The sequence below is a fragment of the Pipistrellus hanaki genome (genome assembly GCF_964339955.1).
Source record: "Pipistrellus hanaki genome assembly, chromosome: 21".
NCBI classification, from domain to species: Eukaryota; Metazoa; Chordata; class Mammalia; order Chiroptera; family Vespertilionidae; genus Pipistrellus; species Pipistrellus hanaki.
In genome coordinates this window covers 2,436,173-2,456,221 of record NC_140523.1, presented here as the reverse complement: position 1 = coordinate 2,456,221, position 20,049 = coordinate 2,436,173, and the positions used below count along the sequence as shown (strand labels likewise).

The 20,049-nt window shown below is 54.2% G+C and overlaps 1 protein-coding gene across 3 annotated transcripts in view; it reads right to left on the bottom strand.

Moving 5' to 3' along the window:
- Window positions 1–20,049, bottom strand: part of SLCO3A1 (solute carrier organic anion transporter family member 3A1) — a 123,432-nt gene that overhangs the window by 50,220 nt on the left and 53,163 nt on the right. For all 3 annotated transcript variants that reach the window (XM_084869115.1, XM_084869114.1, XM_084869116.1), the window contains exons 3-6: window positions 4,892–4,990; window positions 1,884–2,147; window positions 1,490–1,654; window positions 65–263 (exon numbers count right to left, since the gene is read on the bottom strand). In XM_084869115.1, coding sequence (XP_084725241.1) covers window positions 65–263; window positions 1,490–1,654; window positions 1,884–2,147; window positions 4,892–4,990 — 727 coding nt within the window. The remainder of the gene's footprint in view (window positions 1–64; window positions 264–1,489; window positions 1,655–1,883; window positions 2,148–4,891; window positions 4,991–20,049) is intronic.

The following is a 20,049-nucleotide window of genomic DNA, read 5'->3' as shown; positions in this document are numbered from 1 at the left end:
CGGAGCCTGCCCGGGGAGGGAGCCGGCTGCGGGCCGCCGGGCTGGGCGGGTGTCCGGGACTCACGTGTTTCCATAGGGAACCGTGACGCCGGCCACGGGGCCCGTGTCGCAGCCCAGGAAGAGGAAGGAGACGTAGCAGGCCGTGGACACCAGGTTGACGAGCATGGCCATCCGGATGGCGCCCAGCGCCGACAGGCTGAACTTCTTCACCAGCAGGCCGCCCAGGAAGATGCCCAGGCAGGCGCAGGGGATGGCGGTCATCCCTGGAGGGAGGGCGGAGGGCGGAGGCAGGGGGGCGTGAGCCGGGGCAGCGGGGCCTCCCTCCCGGCCTCTCTCCCGGCGCCCACGTCTCCGCCAGGGGCCTCATCGCAGCCCCAGGAGCTCACAGAAAGGTGGGGAGACACACACACACACACACACACACACACACACACGTACCCTATTGTGTGAGTGGGGTCCCCGCACAGACACGGCCGGGAGACAGACACAGGGTGGGATGTGCGTGCACACGCTCTGAGAAAGGAGGACCAGGAGCCGGGCTCTCCATGCTGCTGAGTGACTGCGTCCTGGGGCTGCCACTCATAGGGATGTCCCACCTCTTCCAACCAGGCCAGGAGGGCTCCGAGGAGGGGCCAGGAGGCTGTTTGACCAAAGGGCCCACAGTCCCCAGCCCCAGAGCGCTCTAAGCAGCCCCAGAGCCTCGTAGGAAAGAGCACCAAGCCAGGGTGTCTCTCTCTCTCTCTCTCTCTCTCTCTCTCTCTCTCTCTCTCTCTCTCTCTCTCCTCTCTCTCCTCTCTCTCCTCTCTCTCTCTCTCCTCTCTCCTCTCTCCTCTCTCCTCTCTCCTCTCTCCTCTCTCCTCTCTCCTCTCTCCTAAACAGACCCATCTGCAAGGCAGCAGGCCCATACCCCGTTATTTATGATTCTCAGAGACTCCTGGGATTTTAGGGGGACCAACGTGCTTCACTGAAAACTGGAATTTAAATGACCACGGGCGTCGCCTGGCCACGGGGTGAACTGTGTGGCCAATTTCCCGGCCCAGTGGGCCTCCTCCTTGCAATCCACAGAGTCTAGGCCAGTTAACTACATCAACCAGCGGCTACGGGCTCAGGGAATGCAAATCAATTTAATTTAATTTAATTATTTTTATTTTATTTATTTATTGCATATTAATTTTAATAGCCGAGTCGGGAAAATATCATCAGGGAGGTTGAGCTCTTTAAGAAAATAGCACAGGGTGGAAGGGAGAGGGAGACGGAGAGAAACATCAATGATGGGAATCATCAATCAGCTGCCTCCTGCACGCCCTCTGCTGGGGATGGAGCCTGCAACCCGGGCATGTGCCCTTGACCGGGAATCGAACCGTGACCTCCTGGTTCCTAGGTTGACACTCAACCACTGAGCCACACCGGCCGGGCTCTGGACGCTCCTGTCCCGTTGACTGAGCAGGACTGGCTCCCCCGCCCTCTTGGGGGGCGGAGGCGGACTCACCGAGCAGCTGGTTGGCAGAGGAGGTGGTGAGGTTGAACTGCTGCTCCAGGTACTTGCCCAGGAAGGCGGCGAAGCCGGCCACCACGGCGATCTCCATGCAGGCGGCCAGGACGATGCAGGTGAACACGGGGTTGGAGAGCAGGTGCTTGGTGACCTTGGGGATCACTGAGGGGGAGAGAAGCAGGGGTCAAGGTCACACACACTGCACTCCAACCACCCTCACTAACTGGAGCTCACGGACTCCTCAGCAGCCTGCCCGGCACAGGCCTGGGAAGAAGGCATGCAAACCAAGGTCGGTTCTGCCTCCTGCTCCTCTCCCCCCAGCCTGTGCTGACCGCCAGCGCCCCCCTGCCCTCGATCACCCCTCACCCGGCCGCAGGAGGCCGCGCCTCACCTTTGAGCTGCTGGAAGCAGGAGGCGCTGCTGTCGGGCTCCAGCGGGTGCCGCAGCACCCCGTTGCTGGGCGGGGGCCTCTCGTACTCCCTCTCGGGGAGCATGGCCTGCTCGCTCTCCAGGGCGGGGTCAGCGTGCAGGGGCAGAGACTGCGGGAACCCGAACATCAGGAGGGAGGAGAAGAAGAGTAAGGCACCACAGAGCAGGAAGCCGGCCCACCAGGCTCCGATCCAGCGGGGGTCGTCCGGGGTGATGTCCAGGTTACCTGCAGCCGGGAGAGCGCGGTCAGCGGAGGCGGGGCCGGGCCTGCCCTTGGCCGGGGCTTTGAGTCAGGTGCACGGACGGCCCGAGAGCTCTAAAGGGCCTGGGGTCGGGGGATGGACACCGGGCAGAGCAGCCTGTCCTTCCATATCGGCGCTTCCCAAACCCAAGACTGATCATGTTCCCCCTTAATTCCAGATACTTCTCTACCCTGTACTGCATCGGGCTGCACAAAACCAGCGAGAACCCACACCCCTTCTGAATTTAGACTGGAATGCTCTGGCTCAGTGAGCTCACACACACACACACACACACACACACACACACACACACAAAACACACACACACTTATTACCCAAGGCTATAGTTTTACTAGGTACACTCATTTGCAAAGCAGTTAATCTGAGGTCCCATTCAACACCCCTCTGCCCTGCTTAAAAAATACATATTTAGTGAGAGGAAGGGAGAGGGAGAGGGAGATTGAAACATCGATGATGAGAGAGAATCATGGATCGGCTGCCTCCTGCACATTCCCTACTGGGTGTGCGACCCCTCATATTCACTCCCACAGACCAGACAGTCCTAAGGGGGGTTGGGGGCGGGGGCTCGGTCTGGATGAGGAAACAATAGAGGAGGGTCCTTCCTAAACAAAACTGAGGGCCCCTCCTCAGAGCACAGCCCCAACCCATTCAGAGACAGAGCGGGAAAGGCAGAGAAAGAGAAAAATCGCTCCAGAATTCCCTGGCGGTTTCGCCAGCACAATTCGTTGTGTTCTCCTGCCCTCTGCTGGTGGGAAGCCGCACCAGCAGGCCATGGCCTCCAGAGGGGAAAGGGACAAAGACAGGAAGTGACTCCCATTCCTGACAACACCCCTCAGACCCACCGTGAACTTGGCAGAGGGAGGCTGTCCTCAGCAAGACGGACAGGAGGCTCCTGAGCCTGGACCCCGGAGGAGGTGGCTTCGCGCTGGGCCCGAGGGGGGCGATGAGGGACAGAATGAAGTGGAGACAGCACGTGTGGCCGCGGGGACAGCATGGCAAAGGCGGGGCACCCCGAGGGGACCAGGAGCAGACGAGCTAAGCCGCCTCCAGCCAGCTGGCCAGGCCTTGCTAATGGGCACTAAGATGCCAGCTCCTGCCCAGGGGGGCTGTGGGCATGGGACCCCTGAAGGGGAACTGCCCTCACGCCGACCCAGGACGCCTGGGTCTACACAGACGCACCCCTCGGGCGGGGACGTCCCTGCCCCCCTCTCGGCCTCAGTTTCCTCCTTTGTACAAATGACGCCTGAGGTTCTTTGGTTCCGAGATCGTTTTTGTCAGATAAGAGGGTTCCCGGGCTGTTTCTCTGACCCTCGTCCCCTTGGCATAGGGTTCAAAGGGCCAATCAACTCCAGACCCAGGCCTTTGAAGAAGAAGGAAGGAAGGCCGCGTCTGAGTCTCCCCCCTCTCCCCCCTTCCCTTGGAAATTTGTAACATCATTAGCTACAAGTAAATATATCAGCGGGATTAATGGAGTGAATCCCGGGGACTTGATTGGATTTAGAGCTGCATTATTTCTCTGGGGTGGAGCAGTCAATGGGGCGCTGGCGGGCGATGACGGATGGAGGGCTTGGGGGACTGGGAGTTCTTATTGATCCCGAGGATGGCTCGGTGGGAAGAGGTGGGGTTGCTTCCTGCGCACTGTCTGCAGAGAGAGAGGCCACGTGGCTCCACACTCAGGTCAGCCTCTCGGGCCTGAGCCAGAGCGGTGCCACCCAGGCAGGCCCTGACCGGCCTGGGTATTCGCATCCTTGTGCAGTCATCCCTTCTCTCGCGTGGCGCACACAGGATACAGCAGCAAGGAGGGGGCACCTCGGAGGCTGGGTTATAAAAAGACCCTGGCTTGGCCCGGCTGGCCTGGCTCCGTGGCTGAGTGCTGACCCGTGAACCAAGAGGTCCTGGTTCGATTCCTGGGCAGGGCGCATGCCCGGGTTGTGGGCTTGGTCCCCAGTAGGGGGCGTGCAGGAGGCAACTGATCTCTCTCTCTCTCTGTCTCTCTCTCTCTCTGTCTCTCTCTATCTCATATCCATGTTTCTATCATTCTATCTCCCTCCCATCCTCTCTCTAAAATCAATAAAAACCTTTATTTTTAAAAAATATATATTTTATTGATTTTTTACAGAGAAAAAGGGAGAGGGATATAGAGTTAGAAACATCGATGAGAGAGAAACACCGATCAGCTGCCTCCTGCACACCCCTCACATGCCTTTGACCGGAATCGAACCTGGGACCTTTCAGTTTGCAGGCCAAAGCTCTATCCACTGAGCCACACTGGTTTTGGCAAAAACTATTTTTCTTTTTTAAAGAGAAAAGAAAAAGGTGCAGTCCTCACACAGGTTCACGGACCAGCATTCAGTGAGCACTCGCACATGCCCGGCCTCTCCACGTCCAGTTTCTCATTCATTCATTCTCACCACGGCCCAGCGAGGAGGCTGCCATCGCCACTGCCACTCACTGACGGGCGGGCAGCACCCAGCACGGGAGCCGCTCAGCCTCAGCAGACACTGGCAGAGCACGGACTTGGGCCCAGGCCCCCTGAACCCGACTCGTGCTCCTTCCTTCTGACCTCAGGTGGGCCGCCATATGCCCTCACAGGTGCACACAGTAGGGCTGCCCCCAGCTAGGACGGACTCAGAACCACAGGCTGCCCGCTCCGTTCCCAGGCCGGGGAGCGTGTGACGGCGCTCGGAAACCCAGGGGTCCTCCTTACTTGTATCGATGAACACAGCGTCCACGTAGATTTTGGTACAGAAGGAGCCCAGGATGAACCCGCAGGCGGGTCCGAACACCAGCATCGTGAAGAGGATTCCTGGAGAGAGAAGAGGGGACAGAGATCAGATGACAAAGCCCAGGTCGTTCCGGGAGCAAAACAGTCAAAGGGCAAGGCCATGGCTCCAGTCAACAGGATGAGATGTCTGGTAACACAAACCACGTTGCAGGAATCAGTCTAAAATCCTAGAAGGGAAAAGCTTGCATTTCTAATTTTTGGCCCGTATTATGCAGGTATCCTATAATATTTTTAAAAATATATTTTATTGATTTTTACAGAGAGGAAGAGAGAGGGATACAGAACTAGAAACATCGATGAGAGAGAAACATCAGCTGCCTTTTGCACACACCGCCCCCCCCCCCCCACACTGGGGATGGGCCCGCAACCAAGCGTCCTTTGAGTCCACAGGCCAACGCTCTATCCACTGAGCCAAACCGGTTTCTGCTCTCATAATATTTTAAAAATATTTTTTGACTGATTTCAGAGAGGAAGGGAGAGGGAAAGAGAGAGAAACATCAATGATAGGAGAGAACCACTGATCGGCTGCCTCCTGCACGCCCCCTACCGGAGATCAAGCCTGCCACCCAGGCATGTGCCCTGACTGGGAATTGAACTGTGACCTCCTGGTTCATAGTCGACACTCACCCACTGAGCCACACTGGCTGTGAGAATCCTGTAATATTTTGATTGGTCACTTAAACATGTTTGTGGGTCCCACACACTTGCTTTCCAAGAATTCCACCCCCATCACATCAAGCATATTAAAATACAGCCATGTCTATCACCAAGCCATTTTTCTGCCATAAACATTTTTGAAAGAATTTTTATGATTTTGCTTTTCTCTTTATTTGGCACTATGTAATTTGCTTAATTTATGGTTGGCTACGGTTTCTCAGCACCCATTGTGTGCAAACTCAGGAATCCTCGCACGGAAGAAAAATTGCGGCCATAGATCATTTCCAAATGTGATGAGATGTTTACGGGCGTGAAATTTAGCATGTAACAAAGCTGACCCAATGGCGTGCTTTGAGAACATTGGATGAGGTAGGAATTCATTGCGATGTTGCAGATTTGAGAGCTGCTACCTGTTGTTATTCCAACAGTGGCTCAGGAGTCAGACTACTCTGTTGACTTAAAAAGATGGTACTAACCCAGCCTGTGTGGCTCAGTGCCCCGGGTCCCAGGCCCAGCTCCGGTCCCTTCCTGGCCACAGACCTGAGGCCACAGTGGCCTCATGGACAGCCTGACTTGCTGGCAGGGACTGGTGGAACTGAGGGCTGTGTGCGTGACAGAGGACAGGTCACTTCAGGGGTAGATTTGCGGATAACAACCTCGAGGAAACAGACAAGGATCTCTACGTAGCTTCTTGCTGGCGTGGGTGAGTGCTTCGGCCTCTTTTAGACAGGAAGAGGTCTAGCTGGTCCTTTGTTTTATCTGGCTATGACGGGGTACAGACGGGTACAGCCCACTATTAGCTTTCCACCCCGAGGCAATGTCTTTCTGCAAGTCGTCCCTTCTGAGTTACCTGAGCGCAAACAAAATTACTCATGACCACTAACAAGGTTCACTGTACCAGACTCTTATTATAAACTAGAGGCCTGGTGCACAAATTTGTGCACAGGTGGGGTCTGCCGGCCCGCCCCAATTGGGGCTGACTGGCCAGGGGCAGTTGGCTGGCTGGCCCCACCCCCTGGCCAAACTCCTGGTTGAGGGGACAATTTGCAATATTAGCCTTTTATTATATAGGATGGAAGAACAGAGGCTCAGAGAGGTTAGTCCATTGCCTCGGGCCACACAGCACATACATGACAGAGGTGCCTTTGAGCCCAGGCTCCAGGGCCACCAGAGAAAGACCAGGAGGCGAACCCGGGGACAGCAGTGACACCGCCGCCTGAATCAGCCAGACCTCAGCTGAGCGTGCAAAGGAGATCCGCCTTGAAGCACACTGGGGGTCAGGTGCCGCGCACACAAAGCGTCTGGGGTCTGGGACATGCATCCTAGAACCTGTTCTGTGTCTCAGGGATGTTGAGTCCCAGGAGGGACTAGGCATGAGTCTGTTTCCTTAGCTGCAAGCAGAGTCCTTCTAAGTCCCTTCAAGTGGGTAGAGTGCAGACGGCTGTGGCTGTGGCTCTTCGCCACTAGAGGGCAGCATCAGCCTAGAAAAGACAGAGCCTAGAAAAGACTCCCCGGTTGGCATAATACTGTTCTCACTCTCCCTTGCCCTCCGTGCCCTCAACTGATACAAGGGTGTTCCTCTGTCTTCAAATATGCAGGCTGAAGTGTCCCCCCTGAGGAGGAGCGTTCTGCATCACACATGCATGAAGAAAACACGATCCATCAACAGCAGGGAGCCTGTGAAACATGGGATACATATGACCCAGCCTGTGTGGCTCAGTGGTTGTGTGCTGACCCATGAACCAGCAGGTCGGGGTTTGATTCCCAGTCAGGGCAGATGCCCAGGTTGCAGGCTTGGTTCCCCAGTAGGGGATGTGCAGGAGGCAGCTAATCAATGATTCTCTGGAGGAGACAGAAGGAACTCAGGTACATCTACACATACCCATGGCGACTTTGCCCCTTGCTCAGCATTGGGGAGCCTCTGGGCCTTAGTTTACCCACCCTTAACTCAACAACTCAACAAGACTGGGGTCCCCCATTGGTGGAAATAGGAGAAGGCTCAGACATTTCCTCTTATCTGCCACCAGAGGGCGCCAGACACCTTCTCATGCCAAGTACTGCTCTTCCCGTGTGGTTGGAGGTTTTGCGGTTCCAGGTGGGAAAGTTCCTGGCAGGAAGGCACCGTGGCCAATGATTGGGCAGATCTGTGGACATCACTGAAGGTCCTCACGCCGTTATCTGGCAAGAAAACGACCACTTCCAAATGCCTGCGCCTTAGAAATCATACTCTATCGTGTACTAGTAATCTACACTAATAAAAGAGAAATATGCAAATTGACCACACCTCCATGACACCCACAGGCAAATCAGGAGTGAGTATGGAAATTAACCCAACAAAGATGGAGGGTTAATTTGCATGTGCAGGTGTGGAGCGCCCGGGTGGGGCACCGGGTGAACAGAAGCCCTAGGCAGGTGGCAACTGGAGCCTCCAGTTTCTCTTTCTTTTTAAATGTAAATGTTTATTTCAGAGAGGGAGGGAGGGAGAGAGAGAGAGAAACATCAATCGGCTGCCTTCTGCACACCCCCCTCTAGGGATTGAGCCCACAACCCGGGCATGAGCCCCGACTGGGAATCAAACCGGGACCTCTTGGTTCATAGGTTGACCTTCAACCACTGAGCCACACCAGCCAAGCGACAGATACTTTTAAGGGATGAAAAGTGTCAAATATACAGGTAAAGAGAACAGACAGAACTAATAAAGACCCAGAGACCCATCACGAACTCAAAGTGTCAACCATTCACTCACGCTCCGTTGCCCACATACACGCCCATCTGCGTCTGCCGCCTGTGTGCTACCAAGGCAAACCCCAGACCCTTCCATTTCGGGACCCATCTTTAAAAGAGGAAGACACAACCACCAAGCTATGATCACACCCCCAGCATGACAGTGACGCTTCACATGCTGAGACTCTGCAACGAGGGGTTGAAAGAGGGGGAGGGAGGAGAGTGGGAGGTTAGGAGAAGAGGGGTTGGCGTTAAACCCACGTGCAGACCAAGCCCTGGCGCTCCGAGCGGGGCTTCCCTGAGAACACGGTGTTGAGACGGAGACCTTCTGAATCAGAGCCTCCTGTGTTTCCCACTCCCCTTTGCCTCCTCGGGAGGGAGGCTTGCTCGCAGAGCCGTTTCTGAACGAGCCTGGTGCCCACGCCATCTCCTTCCTGCTCTGACCTCCTGGGTTCTAATCTGGGCAGCAGCCCAGTTCGCCTTCTATACCATTTCCCTGCTTCCCTTTCTTGCTATGAGAGCGTAAACGTTATCGTCACGAAATAGCTTTATGCTTTATTTTTAGCCCTTTGGGGAGGGGAAGGCGAGAAAGGAACCGAGACAGTGGGCTGGTGTCACTGGGCGGGCGGCCCTCTGTCCCCTCGGGGAAGGAAGGGGGTTCCCCGTGAGGCCCGCGCTGACGCATCTATACCTCGGCAGAACTGTGGGGGCTGGGGGCTTTCAGCTGAGAGAGAGAGATGAATGGGACAGGACACGTTCTGAAGGCCGCCTCCTCCACCAGCAGGCCTGGCCCCCTCGGCCCTGGGCCCCGGGCCCTGTGGATGGGGGTGAATTTTGACGGAGCTGGGACCAAGGGCTGAACGGCGCTAGATCACATGGGGACCCCAAATCGATGCCCCTGTCCACAGAGTATTTCATCTCATCCAGACACCCCTATACTCTGCCCATGGGGTGGCCTACTCGGATCATCGCACAGCCTCACCCTCACCGCTGGGACAGGCGCAGAGTTCCCGCTGGAAGGGCTGTCCTGTGCCTCGTAGGATGGTAACATCACCCCTGGCACCGACCTGTTAGAGGCCCCTCGTTCTGACAACCCCAAATGCCTCCAGCTATTGTCAATGCCCCCAGGGACAGAGTGCCCTGACCGAGAACCGTGGGTTTAGGACCCGGGCTCACTAGGGCAAGAACCTCCGTCTATTCCTCTTGCTTCCCTACAGCCCAGCACAGATTAGGGATCCCCCAAACCTGTGCATCGCTCAGAGTCACCCTGTGAGACAGGCGTGGGACCCCTCACGTCACAGACGAACCAACGTGGCCCAGCGAGGTTCCCACCTCCCGGGTCACATGGCCGAGAGCCCCACAGCTGCCCTGTCCCCCGTATCCTGGGGAGCGGGCTTGAGCTGACTGGTCGGAGCTTCATCCAGGATTCCTCCACTTTCTAGCTCTGGGCACCAAAGGATGGAGCTGCTAATGCCACGTGGGCCAGAAGGAAGGCCTACTGCATGAATCTTTGTGCATCGGGCCTCTAGTATGATAATAACCGTGTTATCTCAACCACTCACCTCCTTGACATATTCCCTGTAATTAAGGAGGAGTGTGGGGACCTCTGAGCTCCCGGATCAAAGTGCCTGGAACCCCATAGCCCCCCTGAGCATGAGAGGAGCAGGGTTCATATTTAAAACAAACAAAAAAAAAATACCATCTTTCTAGCAGCTCAAACCTGAAGAAAGGACAGCGATCTGAATGAGCTTTGCAATACGCGGCGGCCAGCGGAAGCCAGCACCCCGGTGCAGCCTTGCTGTGAATGAATTTAGTTACAGACTGAAGTGCTATCTTAATTAGGTTTCGAGTCTGGTTTCCGTGTGGAAGAGGAAAGTAGAGCAGAGTAAACCGTCTGATTCATATTTGGAAGTGGGAGGGAGGTGGGGTGGGGGATGGACGCCCGTGGTTTGCAATGTAGAACCGACAGGCTGAGCAGAGAAGCCTCCGCCGCTGTGGGCCTGCCGCTAAGTTTCCCCAGAGAGGCATGCCAATTACGGGGACCACGGAGGTGGTCCTTCCTGCGCCCGTACGCTGAGCGCAATCCTGCCCACCTCATGTCACAGTGCAGTGTCCTTAAGAGGGAGCTGGGCACCTGGCATTGTGCCGATGCTCCCAGTTCTAGAAGCCCAGAGGTGGGGACTGTCCGCCTGCGAGGCCGAATGAGCTTCCTTTGATGGCTGTCGCTGATGCTTGACCCCAGGCGGGTGCCTCGAGCACATCATGCTCGTAGGTCTCCCGACTGCGGACGCCCAGTCCTCAGAGACCCTTGTACAGCCCAGGTCTGAACTGCTCAGTCCACTTCCCGTGCCTCTGTTTCAATGGACAGTTTGCAAACACTTGCAGGTGAGCCGTGTGGTTTCAATCAGACGACATAAATGTAGAGCACTGATCAATACGAAGAGTGGCCAGATGATGATGATGATCTCTGAACGCATAATAATCTGGCCACTCAGTGTATGTCCTATAGAATAAAAGGCTAATATGCAAACTGTCCCCTCCACCAGGAGTTTGAGCAGCAGGCAGGCTGGCCAACCACCCATGTCCTTTCCCCCTGGCCAGGCTGGCCGGATACCACCCATGCACGAATTCATGCACCAGGCCTCTAAAATATATCTACACACACACACACACACACACACACACACTTGAGTGGCCCGATTATTATTTGTTCGGAGATCATAATAATCTGGCCACTCAGTGTACGTACACTGCTGTAAATGTATTTGCTCTTCCTTAGGATTTCCTTTATAACCTACTAGAGGCCCGGCGCACGAAAATTTGTGCAAGAGCTCAAACCTAGCAGCTCAAACCTGAAGAAAGGACAGAGACCTGAATGAGCTTCCTTCCCCCGGCTGCAGGCACCACCGGCTTCCTTCCAGCACCCGGGACCCGGGCTGGCTTCCCTCGGGCCCCGGTCTAATTAGCATATTATCCTTTTATTACCATAGATTCTTTCCTCTGGCCTGCTTTATTGTAAGAATGCAGTATAGAATACAAATAACATGCAACATATGTGCTAATTAACAACGTTTTGGTAAGGCTGCCAGACTTAGCTACTAGCAGCGCAGTCTTTCCTCGCTCCCTCCCTCCATCTCTCCTTCCCTCCCTCCCTCCCTTCCTTCCCTAGACCATGAGCGAGGCTGCTGGCCTTCGAATGCATGGCTCCCTCCTTCAAACTCACCAGTCACACGCGCCAGGACTATCACACAGCTTTTTTTCATCCACCTCTGCTCAGAAACAGCAGGGGAGCCGCAAACGTTTTAACATCAGACTGAACAGCTCTGTAAATTGTGCCCATAAAATGAGTGAATTTTATGGCATATAAATTATGCCTCAATAACAGTGTTTTTTTTTAAAAAAAAAAAAGAAGAAGAAGAAGAAGAAGAAGAAGAAGAAGAAGAAGAAGAAGAAGAATGCTTTTTAAAAGAACTGTAAAAGGGTTTAAGCACATGGCCCCTGGTGAATTACCCCAGGAAGCAGGGCCATGAGGGAAAGGTCGCATGACCAGTGTGGCTCAGTGGTTTAGTGTCGACCTATGAACCAGGAGGTCACAGTTCGATTCCCGATCAGGGCACATGCCCAGGATGTGGGCTCCATGCCCAGTAGAGAGCATGTAGGAGGCAGCCGAACCATGATTCTCTCTTATCACTGATATTTCTACCTCTCCCATTCTCTCTTCCTCTCTGAAATCAATAAAAAAATAAAAAAAGTTTTTAAAGAAAAACGAATTCGATTCCAATCCATCTAACTGGAAGCTCTGGCAGACGTTCAGAAGGTAGGGCGAGGGAGAGGATATTAGAATTTTAGCAATGGGCTCACCCCCGGGGCCACTGCCTGCAGCCCCAGTGGGGTCCCGTTAGGGCTGTCTGTCCAATGCAGGTCCGTAGTCAGAGCAGCTGCAATCCCAGTCAAGGGCCGTTGGGATATGTATAACCCAATCCGAGGGCCGTACAAAATTATCAGCTTACGAATCAGCTGCTATGTTTGGTCAAACGCTTCGTTAAATCGCCCCGAACGACTTGGCCGGGCCAGACCTTCTGATTCCTCGGACCCAACACATCCCTTGGGCCAGACGTTCGCCACCCCTGGTCTAACGGGCTGAGTGAGGTAATCCACGGAAAAGCCAGAAAACTTGGAACCATGCCTGGCTCAGCGATTTTTTAAAATTTATTTTACTTCATTTAACAAGTGTAGGCAGAGCCCTCGCCTTGCTCCTGGCCGGGAGTCTGTGTGATTTCATTCAGTGTTCACAATGACCCTTTGTCATGGTTCTGACTATTCCCCTTTTATAGGGGGGGAAAAAAAAAAAAGCCAACGAAACAGGCTCCCAGAGGTTAGGATGTGGACAGGTCTGGGGTCTGAACCCAGGCTGTCTGGCTAGGAGGCACTTGTCACTCTCCTACCTCGGCCATGGCGACCAGAGTCCCACCCATGCCCCTGTACACATGAGGGGCCCCGTATCTGTCACATTCATGGAACGCCCAGCTTTGCTGACGTCCGCAGCGTGTAGCCCCCGAGAAACATCGCCGCACCTCGGGTCCCCAAACGGTTAAACTCCGTCCAGCCCAGAGCTCGGGGCCTGGGAGCAGGGCCTGGACTAGCCTTCGGGGGCTATTTTTAGCTCCCCGTGTGTCCTGTCCTTTTTGGGTAATCTGATCGCGCAGGCTGAGCTCATGCTTTCGTCCTGGTGGTGTGCGCTTCTCCCCGGCTCCTACCTGGAGAAATGCTGAGGCTCCAGAGGCCTGGCCCAGATTCCCAGCCCAGGTCTGCCCTGGTGGGAGGCAGGGTGGAGGGTAACTCATAGCTTCCAGGCACCTTGATTCCCCAGGAAAGCCTTAATGGGATCACAGAGGGTCCTGGCGGAGGGACCCCGCTAACACAGAGTTCTGACTGTGGTTCACATGGACCCAGGTTCCATCCGCTCCTTACACAGCTGTGAGCCTGGGGTCTGTGCCTTAGCAGCTGCTGCCACCATACTTCACGTTCACCTGATGCCTCACGGGATGTCCCAGAGCACATGGTGTCACCTGACTCTCTCCCAGCTCCTCCAGGTAGCTAGTCCTTTTCTGAGATAACAGAGCCTCGGAGAAGTGAAGAGGCTGCCCCCGTCCCCAGGGTGGACCCCATCCCACGTGGGTTTAGGGACTCTGCCCCAGAGGACCTCCCCGAGCCCCCAGACCGCTTGCCGGGGTCCTGAGCTCCCTCGACAGTGGCCCTGCCTTTGCTCTGAATTTGCAGCCGGGAACACGGGGACTGGGAGCCCGGAGGCTGGCTTCCCTCGCCGGGCGCGACTGTGTCATTTGCTCTTTCAAGTCACACCCTTGTGAGGTCATCGGCCACTGCTGCCCGGAACATCTGCCCAAAATAACACTGACATCTGCATGCCACAGAGAGGACACGTGGCTGGGGAATCACAAAGAGTCCCTGGCCCCGTGGCGGCTCTTTTGTCTCCGTGTGACCTGGCGGAGGAGGGGGAAAGTGTCCCTGGAAAATGGGTGTGATTTCCTGGGACAGCTACTCCCCCCCATCAGTCAGTCAGTGCTGGTGTCAAAGGTCAAAGACAAGCCTGCATCCCCGCACACACAGGATGCCGCACTGTTCGGATCAGGATGGGTCCAGAGAACAAGACAACACCGCCCCGGAGCCTCTCCCTGGTCCTCCTCAGAGTGGAGCTCTGAAGCTCTGATCTCAGCACTCTCCCTCCCTGGCCCACAGTTTGCCGACCACTGGTCTAAGGAGCCTAATTTTCCCACGGGCTAATGGATGTACACAGAGCTACGTTCCTACGGCATCTCATCAACGCATGAGGAGAGGATGCTGAACACAAGGACAGCCTTCTGGAAGCTAGGAGACCACCCGGCTGAGGAGGACGGGCCGGCGTGGGGAGCTGTGTTAAAGACGTGAGGAGCTGCCTGGGGCTCCCCGAGAGCCAGCCGTCTCGCCGGGCCCAGCCGCTCGCAAGAAGGGCGGCCTGCTCGCTGCTTAATGTGGTGCCTCGTGGCTATTAAATTGAATAAGCCTCCCCACTCCTTCCTGCCGGCATCCAATTAAATGATTAGAATGTGTTCAGCATCACTTAGCCGGGAATCTACGGCGCAGCCACGTTCTAACAGATTCAAATTAAGTGTTTAAATGTCATTTCCCTCACCCTCCACACTTACACACTTCCAATCCTGAACCCCTTTGTGTACCTAAAACACGTGGGGCCCGTGACTGTCTGTGTGAGGCTCACTGCTCCTCCTTGCGTGGGACTCCAGTGGTCCAGTGGTTAGGACCACCTAGTCATCCAACAAAGGCCCGGGTGATGCCCAGCTGGCGGGGCTCCGTGGTTGAGCATCGACCTATGAACCAGGAGGTCACGGTTCCATTCCTGGTTGAGGGATCCCCTGCAGGAGGCAGCCGATTGATGACTCTCGCTCATCATTGATGTTTTTCTCTCTTTCCCTTTCTCTTCCTCTCTCTGAAATAAAACAGAAGCTGAGAAGGAAGCCGCATGCATCAGCATGTCTGGGATACCTGTTAATGTTCTAGCAACTGCATGAGCTGTGGAGCAGTAAAGCGTGCGCTGCGAGAACTTCCGGTGGCGGGCTGTGTCTGCAGGAGATTCCCCAGTGGCTTTCGCACCCAGAAACGGAACGCAAGTGAATCAAGTTAACAGCATGCTTTTTTGGCAACTCAGAAACTGGTGTTACAGCAGTAACAAGGCAGCTTTAGGAATCTGTATGGAATTCGCCTGATGCTGGGGTCAAGGTTTGCCGGAAGCCTCGGCCACTGCCAGGAGTGAAGGTGGCTGAGGCAGACACGGCACTGGCCTCGGACACTCCACACGTCTACGCTCCACATCGAGTCCCAGTGAAGGGCTCCTGGGACTCCTGGGAGGCCTTAAGGGGCAGGACGACTGACAAGCAAGGGCAGCGCCTCGTGTGGGGCTGTCGAGAGAGTTCATGGCCGTCAGATGGCTGGTTTCACCCAGACAAAACAGGCTCCCCAGCCTGCTGTGCACGGCACCAGCCCGGAAAGGTTAATGTAATTAACACTGCTGATTCCTTCTCGTGCTTTTCAGATTCTTCTCCCACTGCTATTGGGCCTCCACTGACTCATCTCTTGGCACAGACCCCGTTTCGCTCCTTGAATTTTTTCATCATTCAAACCTCCACGTTCCCTGTCTCTTTTCTCTTCCTCGCCCCTGGCTTTCACTTGGGGCCCAGGCAGACACTGGGGATCGGGGTGCACACATCTCTTGAAATGGTAACAGACATTCACAACGTTCACAGATGCTCGGTTACCCCCCCCCCCCCCCCACACACACACACACACGTCCCTCCCAGCGTGCAAGATGCCCAGCTGCAGCCAGTCATACATTTATGCGATTCCAGCACTCGCGTCGGTTACTAATGAAGCGCAAGCTCCATAGGTTGGCGATTGGTTTTCAAGCAGTCAGACCCCTGAGCAAAGGGTGATTCTCATTTTCATGGCACCGCCTGACACATGTCTAGTGTCCTTAGAATCTCCGGTGGTCGGCAAACTCATGAGTCAGCAGAGCCAAATATCAACAGCACTACAATTGAAATTTCTTTGGAGAGCCACATTTTTTAAAACAAACTTCTTCTAACGCCACTTTTTCAACATAAACTCGCCCAGGCCGTGGTAGTTTGTGGAAGAGCCACACTCAAGGGGGCAAAGAGCCGCATGTGGCTCTCAAGCCGCAGTTTGCCGACAACGGCCTTAGACCATGAGTGCTAAGAGGCCTGGGGGTGGGGGGTCATCAGAGTCATGGCTTGGGCTCTACGGCGCCCTCCTATGGTCGGTGTGATGTACTGCACACTGCTTAGCCCTGGCACCATCTCACTTTCCTAATCTATCAGTCCCCTCTCTGCAAACGATGATCTCAGACCCCACGAGATCTAGAATTTCCTAAATCTTTATCCCTTAGGTCAGAGTTCTTCAAAGTTTGCTCAATCAGCAAAAATGCCAGAGAATTTTCAGCCTCTTTTAGAGTGTGCTGATTACCAGGACTCTGGAGCCAAACTCAATCAGACAGGCCCGTGCCAATGCTGCCGCCACCTCGCCTCTCCTCCACCACAGCTGGGCTTCTGCGAGACAGCGTCCACTGTGGACTCCCGGGATGAAATTTGCTATTTTGCAAAGGTGTTTCCCCCTGGGATTTGTCTAAGGAAGGCATCCAATGCATACATCTAAGGCCGGGAAGAAAAAGAAAGAAAAAGAAAAAGAAAAGATCGGCTGTGTCTAACATGCAGCTTTTGAAAGCCAACTAACCCTTGAGGGCATCGTGCAGAACAAAGTACACAGAGAGAATCAACAGGATGTGGGCATTAAATTATTCAAGGCAGCATCGTTAAAGCAAACTTGGCTCTGCTGGCGGGGGCCTGGGGAGAGGCCGTGTTTAAGATAAATGCCCAGTGCCTTTGGGACTCCTGTTTCCAGCTGCTGCGGAAGGACAGCTGTGGCGGTTTTATTGGCGAGATCACGCACCTTCAAAAGTGTGGCCGGGTAAGCGGGCTGCCGCTCTGGACCACTCCTGGGTGGCTGACCTGCAGCCTTCTGGCTCCTGGACTCTTCTCCCGATCACACGTCTTTTCCCCTTTCATCATCCCAGGCAGAGAGTTCTATCAACACACATGAAGGCCAGTGAACGGGCCTCAGCCGGGACAGGACCCAGCTCCTGGGGCAAGGCCACTCCTCTTTACTTTTAAGTGCATCTGAGACAGTAACTCATTTACACAGGCCAGCTTGACCACATATACACTCAGTGGCCAGATTATGATGATTTCTGAAAGCATAATAATATGGCCACTCAGTATCTATACTAATAAAAGAGAAACATGCAAATTAACCATCACTCTGCCACACCCACCAGCCAATCAGGAGGGGATATGCAAATTAGGAGAAAGATGGTGGCTGCTCAGCTGCTCCCCACACATGAAGTGGTCGCGCAGGGCAGGATACTTGCTATGAGAGGGAGGGCAGGGAGTGAAGGGATCTACAGGAGCGGCACTCTGGCCACAGTGAAGACGAAGATGGCAGACTCCAACTGGAGTCTGCATCAAAGATGAAGATGGCAGACTCTGGCCAGAGTCTGCAGCGAAGACAAAGAAGGCAGACTTTGGTCGGAGCGAAGGCCTGGGTCCCAAGGTGCCGGAGGAAAACCCGTGCTGGAAGCCAAGGGAAGGAAGGCCTATTGCATGAATCTCTTTGTGCAATGGGCCTCTAGTATATATATAATACAGGCCCGGTGCATGAATTCATGCATGGGTGGGGTCCAGCCCGCATGGGTGGGGTCCGGCCAGCCTGGCCAGGAGGAGGGGACATTGGACAGTTGGCCGGCCTGCCTGCTGGTCCAACTCCTGGTCAACGGAACCATTTGCATATTAGCCTTTTATTATATGGGATATACACTGTGTGACCAGATTTATGCGTTCAGAGATCACCATCATCTGGCCACTCCGTGGACGTGCTTGGGGTAACAGACTAGAGAAACCAACACAACTGTCCTTTATCCCTGCCATTGCAGGAAAGCAGATGATTCTTTTTTCCCCCCCCTTCTAAGCCTTGCTTATGTTTCCAAATTTCCTACGTGGAATATGTATGTGTTCCTTGATGAGAAAATATAAATATTTCTGAAGACAAACGCTCGCATGGGCCTCTGCCCAGAAAATGTCTCTGTTTCCAGTAGGTAAACATGCACAATGGACCGTGTGTGTATGCAGACCTACCGAGTCCCGTGATAATCCTGCTTTGGTCCAATGCAAACATTTTAAAAGCCCAGTGCCCCGAGATCTCGCCACTCATGCTCGCGGCTGGGCAAGGGCCTGGGCCGGGGGCAAAACAGTCCCTGGCCGCCATTCTCTCCTCGCCAGGGGCAAACCCTCAACGTGGCATCTTCTGGAAGCGAACCCGTTCCCTCTCTCCCGGGTCAGACATCTGATCTGCGAACAATGGGCTGCCGGGAGTTTTAATAAACATTTTCCTCCTGAAGGAAGCTTCCAGCCGCTGTAGTGAAACTTTCCCAGAAGAGACTCCATTTACTGCCTCCCCTTCAAGAAATTACTTGGCAACGGGATGTAATTTAATTAAAGCATTTGCTTAAATATATATTCTCTGGGGCCCAAGCAAATGGAGTATTTTCTAAGCAACTGGCAGTTTTGGGGGTTGTCTGGCTGTGGGGTTGGGCTTTTTCTAATGATTAAAAACACACATGGGCACATGTGTGTAAGTATGCGTAAACACACACACACACACACACACACACACACACACACCTGCTTCTGAAGCAAGAAGTCCAGATCTCCTAGTCAATAAACCAGCAAACCCCCAAATGCCCTCATTTCCAAACCCTACACAACTCCGTGGGAATTCCCAACCTTCTGCACTTGGCCTCAGAAAAGATGGAAAAAGCCCCCTGCCAGGGTGTTCCCCATGAATATTAAAAGCAGTAATTTTATTGGAGAATACACTCAACTTTTTAAAAATTGTTTTTACTGATTTGCGAGAGAGAGGAAGGGAGAGGGTTAGAGAGATAGAAACATCGATGAGAAAAAAAGCGTGGATCGGCTGCCTACTAGGGATGTAGCCCGCAACCCGGGCATGTGCCCTGACTAGGAATCAAACCAGTGACCTCTTGGTTCATGGGTCAACACTCAACCATTGAGCCACACCAGCTGAGCTCCACTTAAAAAAAAAAAAAAAAAAGAATGAAAACCCAAATCCTGACCATTCCATAGCCTGAAACCTATACTGTATATTTCTGCTGTTCGAATATTGCAGTAGGTCCAATATCCTAATAGACTTCTTTCTGGGTGAGAATTTCCCAATTCTGAGAGCTGGCATTTGTCTGTTCTCTCCTTTGTTCCCTTTTATTTATTTCGGCTTTATTAAAAATGTAACCCCAGGGCCTAGGGTGCTGTAGGCCGTCAATAAATATTTGTTGAATAAATGCCTTTGCTGAATGGAGCGTGGCAGGGGACGTCCCGTGAGTGTCTGTGTCTCATCACACCCCTTGAAGAGTCACTGCAGGCACAGCCAGAGTCCTGTCCCCACACGTGGTGACCGGGAGGTGACCCTGGTTTAGACCTGGGCGGGGCAAAGAACCACACCAGAGCTCGGAGCCGTGTCACCAGCCCGGGCCTGTGACAGGTCACCCTAGTCCAATAAAAAAAAAAAAACAAAAAAAAAAAACGCCTTTATGAGCTCATTAGCAGTTCATAAAATCTGTTAAGTGACTTACAAAACCCCTGTCCTAGTCCTTCAGCGTTTCCCGCTGGCGACGGGCCCTTGGGAGGCATTAGCTCCCGCTGCGCGGTGAGTCAATCACACGGCACCGGCAAGACAGATAGCAGACATGCCGAGGACAGGATAACCTAGAAGGTTCTTTCTCCGTCGCTGGCTGAGAAGACAGTCTCACATGACCCCGGTGTGGGAGCAATGCAGGGAGACCACTGTGGGAACGGTCAGGGAGGAAGAGAGCGGACAGCGACTTTAACCGAGGCTTGTTCCCCTTTGCTCGTGCATCTATCGCCCCCTCAGCAACGCGGCCTTGACCTGCACATCTGCCGTCCTGGCTGTGCCCCGTGGCAGACGGCAAGGGGCGAGGCCCAAAGACAGATGCCGGGAGTCAATAACTGATGGATGAATTCACA